Genomic DNA, 12,403 nt, shown 5'->3' with positions numbered 1-12,403 from the left:
TAGCAATAAAGACACCCTTACCATAACAAAATTCAGAAACTAACACACAAGCTAGAAATAAGTCCTAATTTGGTCATTAAGTCACCGACAAGGCTGCACTCCAAAGCCACAAAGAAACCCAAGACCTCACACCTAGGTGATCTAAGGGGCTCAAATATCACTAGACTTGCCTCTTGGAGGACACTCTTTCTAAAAGCCAGACTAGGGGCTTCCCTGGTGGCGCAGTGGTTGAGAGTCCGCCTGCCGATGCAGGGGACACGGGTTCGTGTCCCGGTCTGGGAAGATCCCACATGCCGCGGAGCGGCTGGGCCCGTGAGCCATGGCCGCTGAGCCTGCGCGTCCGGAGCCTGTGCTCCGCAACGCGAGAGGCCACAACAGTGAGAGGCCCGCGTACCGGAAAAAAAAAAAAAAAAAAGCCAGACTATCCAGACACAAAGAGAGGAACAGAGGGCGGCTTCAAAGGTCTATGGGGCCAGGCAGGTGACATAAACACATGAGGGAGCCTTGGTACGGACTGAGGCAGATATGTGCATCCTCCCTCTCAAGGAGCACACACAAAATCCAGCTCCACAGACTGTTGCCGAGCAAGTATTCCAGGCTAATGTTGCCAAATTTTCCCATTTAAAGACAGAGACCAGAAATTCACATTTTTATGTGCTATCACAGAATTTTTAAATGTTGCAGCTAAGTTTGGAGAAAATTTAACACTTCAGGGGCCCAAAACGAAAATATTGGGTAAGGGTTTCCAGAGAACACACCATCAGAAAAGAAAGGCGTTAAGAACCAGCATCTAGCAATCGCACAATTACTAAAACTGTCAATAACAACAGCAGCTAACAAATTTTTGAACATACATTAGGTCAGTTAATCTCATCATAACCCCAAAAGTTAAATACTGTTATTATCCCCATAGAAGAGAAAACCAAGACACAGAAAGATTAAGCAAGTTGCCAGACTAGAGGTGACAGTGATCTCAGGTTTATCTGACTCCAGAATCTCTGCTCTGCTATATAGTAAAACCATTTACAGAGTAATCATTTATTAATGGTCATGAATGTACATGCTATTACAAAGAGGCAGGGAAAAGGTCAATAAACACTTTAAACCTACAAATTCTGTACTCTTCTATGGCAAATTCTTGGCAACACTGCAGCCAATGCATATTAATTGAGAAAGTCAAAGGCTCGTCTCTCTTTAGGCACTAATGAGACTGGAGGAAAGAGGGGCAAAGTACAATGGAGGTCTAGTAAGTACTTAGCGGAAGAGGGCAAGGGCCATGTCTTGTTTGTCTTTTGTCCAGGGGAAAAGGGAATTCAATTTAAGTGACTATCACATACATATCTCATTGAAAAGCTCTGCAGATATTTTTATTAGATGATGTCTCCGTGGGGTGGGGAGGCATTTTTAAGGAAAATGGGAGGAGGGCGTTTAACAGAATTTCAGAAATTACTTTAGCAATTCTGACATTTTCAAACTTTTTCTGAAGTTTTAAACACTGAAAATCATTTGACTTTTGACATCTTCAGCCTCATTCATTAGTATCACATTTTCCCCAGCCCATTTCCTGTCTAATTTTTCTGTGGGCCAAAGAAACCAGAAAGGAAACTGTCAAAATGTGTATGTTGATTAATGCCTAGGAGCCCGAGGGCTAGATTTTAATGTTCTTTTGGGTCAGCTATTCCTGGAATTCAGGCCTTTTTTGCTCACTTTCAGATTTCAGACTGAATTCTGGAACATTATGGTTACCGGATGATCAGACAACCATAGCTAAAAATTTTCTTGTAATTTTAACATATATTTTCACTGCTAGTCACAGAACTACTGTCATAAAGAATCCAGTCTTTATCAACCAAAGACATATGACGGAAAAATAAGAACCTCTGCCGAAAACACCTAGTCTTAGTATCTAGTACATAAAAGTATTAGACTTTTTCTTGGGATTTGAGGTTTCAAAAGGCAGAACCCCCCTAATAAAGCTGAGCCTTACTCAAGAAGTCCCAAAGCTGAGCCCAGTGGAGACTGTCACATGCTTTTCTTTTATAATAAAAGGGATGCAGAAGTAAGCGTAGGGGGAAAACTATAGCCTAGAGTTTACAGCTTAAAGACATAACTTTTAAAAACAGTGTTCTCCAACCAGTGTCCTTAGAAAAATTAAATCACAATTTCAGGGGATGGGACCCCCAGCCCTTCCCCTTCCCAAGTATTATCTTATAGCTCCCCAGTGGTTCCAGTGCGCAGCCAAGGCTGAGAACCATTGTTTTAAAACAAGAGCCCCTTTCAAAGACAGCTTAACAGAAGGTCAATCACAGAAATGGAATTAAACCTTAACTAGGTGGTTTAAATTTGTTCAACTATCTTATACTAGTTTTCTGGTGGTAATGGGTTATTTAAACACAGTTGACGAGTATCACTAGGTTAAAGAAAGTTATCCAGGCTCTTCTGGACTTCTCAGAGAATAATAAAGTGATATACACTAGGCTTGTCAAGAAAAGGACACATATACAGCTTTCACAGCTTAATTTTCCTAGAGAACACTCCTCCTTTACTTCCCTTTCCATTCATTCTCCTCCCCTTAGCTTATGTCTGGCATGCAACATAACAAACCCACTTTAAAACAAATCCTGAGGATTGATCAAAACATTTGCCTGTGGTAAAATTTTACACTAATGTTTGAAATAAATGCTACTGAATGGAATTAGAAATATTTTTTCAGTGATTTTGCCCATAATATTTGACTAGAATTAATCTTTTGGGAAATGGATTGTTGCTCAATCTATAGACAGTTGAAATCTTTTCTAGGATTTAGAAGCTTGCAGGTAACTGCAAAGAAGCAAAACAAATGGAACAATTACAGTTGACCTTTGAACAACAAGAGTCTGAACTCCACAGGTCCACTTGTCAGCATATTTTTCTCAACAGTAAATACTACAGTACTACACAATCCACAGTTGGCTGGATCCATGAATATGGAACCAGGGATACCAGAGGAACCGCAGATTCAGAGGAGCCTTGGATGAGGAGGAACCGGGGATATGGAGGGCCAACTATAAACTGTACATGGATTTTCACCTGTGAGGAGGGTCAGTGTTCCTAATCCCCAAATTGTTTAAGGGTCAACTGTACACAAGAATTTAAAAGGAGAAATCTGCAGAACATGTCTTATTTTTATTTGTCCAAGTCAACCACCAAAAAGAGATCTAGACCAGGCACAAATGATGAACCACCACCTCACATCAAATCTTTTCCAACAGGCCTGATGAACCTTGGGGTTTGGTTATTTCTTTAGAATAACGTATAGAATAGCCTCTCTCTCACAGCACCAAAAAAATGATAATAAGCAAAGAGAAGAAAAATTTCACATGGTAAGAATAGTGGCTCTATATTTTTTAACTTCTGAGGAAGAAGGTTTCAAATAGAAGTAGCGGTGATTATGACCCAGAATCTCGCAATGTAGATTATATAAATTTGCGGGCATGAAATACTTATAAAGACAGTGAGTTATAGAGAAACCTCTTTCAAATTTTAAAAAGCTATTATTTTTAAAAAGCCACAGAGCTTGATACAATGTCAATTTTCTAAATGAGAAAAGATTTATAAATGAGACTAATTCCCACTGCATTTTCTTGAAATCAGGGTGGTTTCCATTTTCCTAGCTATGAACCATATGATAAAAGTAATCCCAATCAAAAGCTGGATCCTATAAATTTTTTTAAAACTCTGTTATTTAACAAGATCACAAATTTACCTGGAAACTGGAGAGCCTGGGGCTATTTATTAGCAAACTTTCCAAATTTAAAATCTGAATATAAGGAAATAAAATCAGTTTAACAGAGCAAATTGGTTTTTCCTTTACATTGAAAAAGTGAAAGAAAAAAAAAAGAACTGCAAAAACCATTTTTGCTTGCTTTAGGGAGGAAGAATATGATTCTCCTGCCAACTGCTGTAGCCAAAAGGCAAAAAGTAGCAGAGTTAGAGGGAAAATAATTTTCTTTTTAAAAATGCTCTCTGTACGAACAAAAACTATGGGGGATAAGAGTGGCAAATGCTCAAGGAACTCTCTCTAGAAAAAGAATACTATTAAGTCATTTTGAAAAGAGACAAGTGTTGTTTTTTTCTCAGCTTTTTCCAATTAAGACATATTAAGCAAGTATCCTGTGTTTCTATAGTACCCTTAATTCAGTGAAGAAACAAATGAAATCTATAATACTCACACACAATGACATAAGGTTTAAAAGTCCCCCCATGAAGAATCAAAAAGAACCACAAAGTTTATCTAGGAAGACCCTTCGTGTATATTATGAGGGTTTTGCATTGGGAGAATAAGACTAACATCCTACCTTATTCTTTGCCTCAACAGATTTTGAGACCTAAATGCAAAGTTCATTCTAAGTGTTAATATGTTGAAACAACTGTTATTTATTTGGAGCCCTGAATGAATTGCCATCTGGAGAAGTCACCAAGCAGCTTTCCTTGAGCTCTGGGCTTGCCAAAAACACTACTCGGGAAAACCATTCAAAAAAACTTAATAGGGCTTCCCTGGTGGCACAGTGGTTGAGAGTCCACCTGCCGATGCAGGGGATACGGGTTCGTGCCCCGGTCCGGGAAGATCCCACATGCCTCAGAGCAGCTAGGCCCGTGAGCCATGGCCGCTGAGCCTGCGTTCCACGACGGCAGAGGCCACAACAGTGAGAGGCCCGCGTACCACCAAAAAAAAAAAAAAAAAACTTATTAAAAAAATAAGTTTTAAACTTAATAAAAAACTAAGTCTTTTAAAACTCAGTTTAAACTTAATAAAAAAATAAGTTTTATTTTTCTCTTTTCTAATCCTTAAGGAGAAAAAGTAGTAAACTACACTTCTAATGCAGCTCTTTTTTTACCCAATATTAAGAAACAAAGAATGTTTTAAAAATATAAGAAAAACTCATAAAAATAAAGCATTCCAGAAAGTAACCTATCTCGTTATGTGCCATTTCCCGTTACTTTCAAATTAGCAAAATCACTCAAGGCAAGAATATACCAAGTTGTTTCTCTCACTTATGCTAGCTTCCTCATAATAACACAATTGTTTAAAAAAAACACACAAAAACCCAAGGTAATTTTCAAAAGAAATTTTTAAAATGAGATTTAACAGCAAAAAGAAATTATCTCATAAATTTATTAATAAAATTTCCTCATATTCTATTTTCAAATACCTGTGCAAATCAGATTTTAAAGGCTTTCTAAAGTATTTAATCAGTCTTCCTCTAACATTTTCTCACTTCCTTAGCCTTGGCAAATATTTCCACACCTACATAACTGTCTACACAGAGGACTGTGTATAGATGACAATAAACTCTGAAAGAACAAATAAGTTTTCAACTGATTAAAGACAAGGGGAAACTTTAAATTGTAATTTGTAAAAACTGGAATACAATGAATGAATCATTCCCAGATCAATTTGTTTTATTTTTAAACAGGTATCTTCAAGAATGCCTCTTCTCTCAAGAAAAATGTTAAATTATACATAGCTACCTTCACTGCTATACGCTGCAAACATGACTTTTAGTTTATTTTTGTTGCAGTTTTTATTAAGTCTATAAAAACAGTGACTCCTCAATCAAGTTTCATGATGCCTTTGTTTGAAGTCAGCCCCCCCAACAATTTTTGACTGCCAAATTCAGAGATGGCCCTTTGCTGTTTGAAGCTCTGTTATCACTATTTACAGTGTTTCTTCTCAATCAACTCCTACCCACACAACCCTTCATCTTAAACTGCACTAGTACCTTCCCCTCAATAATTTTTCAAACATGTTCTACCTGAGCACTCAAGCTATATATTGTGAATACCACTTCAATAAATAGGAGCTGGTTTCTTCTAGGACCCATGTGTACAAGGTTCTATTTGATTTACTCCCAAATATTATTTGTTCCCTTTTGAAACTAATCAAACATCCCAAATGACATAACTATGATATTTTAATTTACAGACTGACATCAGATTATTTCAAAGCACTACTACAGAATGAGTCACTAAATGCAAGCAATCTACACAAGAGATAATAATAAAAGTTAACTAAATTATTTACCATTAATATTATTAGTAACGGACGTTCCAAGCCTTAATAAACTGAGAGAAGCACACAGCTGAAAATAATGTCTATTTACTGGCCTATTAAGGCTAAGATATTTGTCAAAAGCATTTTGAGCATTTAAACCTATTCTGACCAGTTCAAAAATTGTTTCACCGAATCTAAAGACCCAATCATCCAATTGCTATGACATCCTTGGTTTGCACAGTAAATTGCAAACTTGTACATATCTATTGGGAAAGAGAAATTATGGTAATTACTACCACAGTACATTTCTACCCAGGCTTAGATTGGAAACAAGTCCGTCTTAAGTCACAGGCAATAATACACACAACACAAACGGCAGGTTCCACATAAAGGAAAAGCACTAAAGTCCCAGTGCTTGGGGTTCACATTACGTGACGAGTTTAGTGCTCGCTTTAAATCAGTCTGAACTTTGGGGAGCTTACTTGCAAGGTGAGACTCTAACAGCTGCTATGTAGCAAGATCCAAAAACTAAAGAAAATTCCAAAGTTTACCAACTGGTGATTAGTCGAAGTGTTCAGAATATTAAAGTTTTTCCAGAATAAAGATCCCAAGAAAGTATACAGAATATGAAATAGCTTATATGTATGAATGAATCACACACAAGCTAAGAAATTAAGTGCTAGACTCTAAAACAAAGTCAAGCAGATGAAATCATATCTGGTAATAACTCTATTAGATAATCTTTATTCTTACAGCCAAAACTCTCTTTTATCTTCTCACTTTTAATCCTTATGATTTCTAAAAGTATGAATTTATAACATTTTTCTTTAAAAAGGAATTGTCTTTCCTCCATCTTAAATATTTGATCAGATTCTGAATTTTGGAACCCAAGTTTACAGTAATGATTTCATTACATCTTTATCATTTACTTTAATATAGAAAATAGAATTTTACTCTCTTAACTCTGATATTAAAATCTGGGTATGCCAAAAAATGGAAAGCAAGTAAATTTACCTTCAGAGAATCAACTAAATCATCAACTAAGAAGAGGCGTCTGAGTTCTTTTATCGTGCAGTTCACATGGCCAAGAGCAGAATTACTGTACTTCTGAACCAACTCCTCAGATATAGCAACTTCAGATTCCAAATACGCCCTAGAAAACAAAACACAGCATAACTGTCACTGACTGGATGATTTTCCCTGGATGTCTGTCAATCAGCAATAATATATCTGTAAAAGAGGACATTAGTAAAATATTTTACTATGGAAGCCTACTCTTTCCAAATTAAGCACAATGTAAAAACCAAGCATGGGGTATTTCATTGATAACGCGGGTATAGAAAAAAAAGCAGACGCTTTGAAACCAGACCTATCTGAGCTTGAATCTTAAGCTCTACCACTTACCTGGCTGTGTAACGTTTGAAAGTTATTTAGTCATCCCTGTAACCTCAGTTTCCTCACTTATACAATGTAGATTATCTTGAGATTTCAATGAGTAATGTGCTTAACACAATCAGGCACGAAGAAGCACTCAATAAATGGTAGTTATTATTATGGATTATTATGGATTTGGTTTTTTCAGGAGGACATAATGTTATCCCATCAAAAAGTTTTGTTCCTAACAAAACTTCTACTCATTTCCAAATACTATACTCTCTCAGCCTAATCTTTAGGGGAAACTATCCAATAAGCCAAGCCCCCAATTGTGAAATGGCTGCCAAAAGTCAATCTCAGTGAAACACAATAGTTCCTGTCCATTTAGATGCCCCAATCTATACTGAATACAGCTGGAATTGTTAAAATTTAAGAAGACAACTGTAATGGGGGGAAAAAGTCAAGTAGGCAGGAATGCAAAGAATTGTTTCATTAGTTACTGTTTCAAAGAAGCCATTTATCTTAGAGCAATCAGAAGTGCTAAGGATTCTCTCTTATCTGTTGGAAGCAACTCTTTACCCAGTCCCTCCTCAAAAACTCCCCATATCCGTGGACCCTAGTTACACTGGAAATTACAGTCCTCTTTGATAACTCCTTGTCTCATAGTTTTACCCCTGAAATATGCCCCAAATGCACAGGCTCAGCAGCCATGGCTCACGGGCCCAGCCGCTCCACGGCATGTGGGATCTTCCTGGACTGGGGCACAAACCCGCGTCCTCTGCATCGGCAGGCAGACTCTCAACCACTGCGCCACCAGGGAAGCCCTGTGCCTCCTCGTTTACATTCGCTATGCCATCACTATAGTTTAAGTGCTCATTATTTAAAAACTGGAATAGTCTATCAGTGTCCAAACCAGTCTCTAATCTATCTTCTGATTCACTCCTTCAGCCAATGCCAGATTCGTTTTATTTGAGCTATACTAGATAGTGCTATTTAGGTTGAACTCAGGTGGGAATTAGGAGGCATGCTACCACCTAGCTATGTAACCTTGCAAAAGGCATTGAACTTCTTTAGGTCATGGTTCCAACTCTACAAAATTAAAAAACAGACTTCCTGAATCCATTCAGACTCAAACATTCTATGATTCTATGGTTCCAACTTTTCTACCACAGCCCTCCTAAATCCTTCCAACCTTATTTCTCACTACAATGTTGTAGCTCAAACTTGAGCCATTCACCAAACATTTTTCATCTTAATGTGAAGTTTTATTCCTCACACTGTTTTCCCAATCCACAGTGCTCTCCTCTCACCTCTGGAGATAGCACACCCGTCAGTCAGCACCATCTCAAATTCCATCCATACACGATGCCTCTCCCAACCCTACTATGTAACTCTAACAATGCTTTCTTTTGTATTATTCTTACAGTAATTACCATATCCAGCCCTGAAATATAAACATGTGTATACTTGTATATTTTTTTCTACTAAAGTATAAACTGTCAAGGACTAGGAATATATCTTCATTAGTACAAATGTCTAGCATAGGACACTTGTTATTTATTAGCCAACAAATAGCAAGTTATTATTATCAAGTTAAAAATGGTCAAACATTCACACCTACCCTTAAATCAGCAAAAATTTATTTATGCAGCTTTAAGAAATCTAGAAAAGTGGCTGATACGACTTTAGCTGGTATTCTGCTTCTTTGTACCACTGCTTTTGTTCTTGCTGAAGACAGGATGCCTGGCCAGCAGGCCACAAAGGCAGCACTCTCCATCAATGGCACCCTGTGGATCTTTACATTCATTCAACTGGCATTTATGTGATACTAATGCAATGCCAGCACAGTCGTCACTATTTTCCAATGACCACAGGTTATTACATAAGAACTGTATGATATTAACTTTACTGTGACTGGAGAACTTGGAAAACTGTCCAAAAGGCTTATTAAATTGGCATGTTGGCTGAATTTACTTTATAATAACCATAAAAGGCCTTTGAGCTAAGGACAGTGTTTCTAAGGAAATAAAGAAATCACTAGTTTCTTCTAAAAGTCTTCTTTAAAAAATCAAACAATATGTAAAATTTATAGATAATTTAGAATTGTTCGCTTGACAATGTTTTTACATATTTCAGTGTAACTAATTAAAAATCATATTCCTTTACGATTTGTGGCATGATATAACTCTGCTATTTTGAAGTTGCAATTTCAAGTTACTGAATTCAAAGTTTGTTTCCCCATCTGTAAAATGGAGTAGTATCTATTCTCATAGTTTCGTGAAAACCGGGAGCCTGAAATTAGGATAATAGTGGTGTTAACTGATAGAAATTGACAAGTCTGAGATAAAAGACTCATTTAAAGACATGATGAATTCGTGGCTGTGGGGGGCTGGGTGGGGAGTTGCTGTGAGAGGTACTGATGCAGAGTGTCTTTTGGGTGTGATGAAAATGTCTGGAGTGAGATGGTGACAGTTGTACAATTCAGTGAATATACTGAAAACCACTGAATTTTATAGTATGTGAATTAGACTTATCTCAATTTTTAAAGGGAGGTGAGGGTGGGGAATGTGATGAGTATGAAGTGAGGTCAGAAGATCCAAAGCTGAGGTGCATCCACCCCATTAGCAATTGCAGAGATAATGCTACTTGTCAAAATAAGGTAAGAAGATGACGGTTTAGAGGCAAGGAGATGCTGAAATAAAGGAGCTATCCAAAGGATAATACAAAAGTAATGCCTTAGGGAAGGAAAAGAAGAAACTAGATAGAGAAGGAATGGTAAGAAAAGACATAGACATGATGAGGAAGCATAACAGAAAAATATTAACATACTATTGGAAAGAAAGGTATTTCTAATATCAGATAGCATAAAAAGTAAGCAATAAAGAAAATATAACTCTCACCAATCCCAAACATGTTAAAAAGATACAGCTTCCATACAAGTAAAATTAGGTAACCAATACCTACTTCTAATAAATAAATATTACTAACAAGTAGTAGAGTTAGGCGAATGATACATAAACCCAGTCTTTTCCATCATGAGCCTATGAAATGACTGTTAGGAAATCTCAAATGCAGATGCTTTTGGTATAGGTTTTCAGCAAACATTTGCAATTATCTTTTAGCAGTAAAAAATGCATGCCTGTAACTCTACAGATAGCAGAGTGAAGTCTCAATACTACTCTTGTTTATAGTGCTGCCAACTGTGTGCCTTGTTTTCCAAACATCTCACCTGAATGGGTGGCCTTCATCAGATTTCTGGATAGCCTGGATCACACCCTTATATATCCTAAAGCTGATAGTCACAGAGAGCAGGGCCAAGGCAATGTAGGCCGTTACACTCACAATGCTGAATACCGTCAATGAAAGCAGCAGGAATAAGCTGGCACCAAACACCACTCCAGTCTTCTTAATGTCTCTCCAATAGAGAAGGTCAACAACTAAAAATTTAAAAAGAAGAAATCTGAAATTAGAACATTACTTTACCCATTTGTATTTGGCACGTTTATATTTACTCCACCCACAAAAGTAAAAAGGCCTCTAGATAAACCAAAACCTAAAATACTAAAGATTAACTTTATAAGCTAAATTTTAAACCCACCCTAAGCTGTATATTAGCATAACACCTTATATTGATTTCCACTTACCATAAAATATTTCTCATTCAAATCTATTTCCTACATGTCCAAGTCATCCTGGCTCTACAAGATTATTAAATCTCTCAAGCCCAACATAGCAGGACACCTAATCTAAAACAAGAGGCTTCTTAAAAATCATCTTGAGGGTTTTTATCTTCACAAAATGCATGATATATTCAAATAACAAAAAAAGTATCTTATGCACTCACTAAAATAAGATATTTCAGTGACACAAAAATATATTTATCTGCAGAAAAATCACTAATTCAAAAAAAAACATGCCAAGAAACTAAAACTTTACTAAAAACTACACAGATGAGTTTCACAGCTCTGCTTTTAAAAGATCTCTGAGAAACTTAACAAAATTGTAACCTAACTTGGCTATCATTAAACAAAAATTTCCTGCAAAGCAAATAACAGAGGGAAACAGCCTTTTTAGATTACCTAAAAAGCTATCTCCCTCTAGGAGGAGGTACATGCAATGCCATAAAACTTTAGGTATCAAAGAAAAAATGTGTTGCAGTGTTATATAACGTTTATTAATAGTAAGGAATCAGACAAAGCTTAACCTAACAAGTCTGCTCTTGGCCCATGGACACAGGCCACTGTGGGGATCAAATAACCAGAGACCTGTGGTTTCAAGATCAGGTTATGTACAACCCAAGGAGAATTCTGCAGTGTGCCAAGGGGCTCTTGAATTCACAGGCTAAACATAATTCACCTCATTCTGGACTGTGGACAGTTAGGGTGGGGGGAGCAATCTTACAGTAAAATAAATATGGATATACTCTCGAGTACAATTTTAAATAGTTGTTCATTTTTAAGATGAAGGAGGTGACAAAGAAAAATCACATTTCTGGGGGCTGCTTTGGTCTTGATCCCCAGGTCCTCGAAGGTATTTGACTTTAACGGTACCCCTGTTAAGGGTACTTTTGTGGGAAAAATTATGCATGTGAACTGTAAAATGTTAGATATTATTATGAAGCCCTAAATTCCCATTACTAAATATCATTTGAATACTGATTAAGATATTTTAAATGCCCATCATAGTGTGTCGCACATAGCAGGGATTCAACAACATTTATTATGTTTAGGGAACATTTATTCCATTCTCCTAAACAGGATTTGATTTGAATGCTATTAATTTAACATCCTATATATGATTTACGGCTTTGTTTTCAAACTCTGATTTCAACTATTTATTAAAGTTTTCCCTATTTCAAGTTCGCTCCAACTCTGCTGAAAACATCTACATCAGTTTTGTTCGATTCAACTAGTTTCTACTACTGTACCAAGATACTAACACAACTGCGACAGGACCAGAACTTGAAATAGTGTATCTACACTATGAATAATAAAC

General features: G+C 36.8%; 1 protein-coding gene across 4 annotated transcripts in view; it reads right to left on the bottom strand.

The window, feature by feature from the left end:
* Nucleotides 1-12,403, bottom strand: part of RTN4 (reticulon 4) — a 66,739-nt gene that overhangs the window by 4,540 nt on the left and 49,796 nt on the right. For all 4 annotated transcript variants that reach the window (XM_067705009.1, XM_067705010.1, XM_067705011.1 and 1 more), the window contains 2 exons: nt 10,638-10,845; nt 7,049-7,187 (listed from right to left, as the gene is read on the bottom strand). In XM_067705009.1, coding sequence (XP_067561110.1) covers nt 7,049-7,187; nt 10,638-10,845 — 347 coding nt within the window. The remainder of the gene's footprint in view (nt 1-7,048; nt 7,188-10,637; nt 10,846-12,403) is intronic.

Source organism: Pseudorca crassidens, chromosome 14, assembly GCF_039906515.1.
Source record: "Pseudorca crassidens isolate mPseCra1 chromosome 14, mPseCra1.hap1, whole genome shotgun sequence".
Classification (NCBI taxonomy): domain Eukaryota; kingdom Metazoa; phylum Chordata; class Mammalia; order Artiodactyla; family Delphinidae; genus Pseudorca; species Pseudorca crassidens.
The sequence above is the reverse complement of the archived record's forward strand: the minus strand, read 5'-3'. Positions and strand labels throughout refer to the sequence as shown.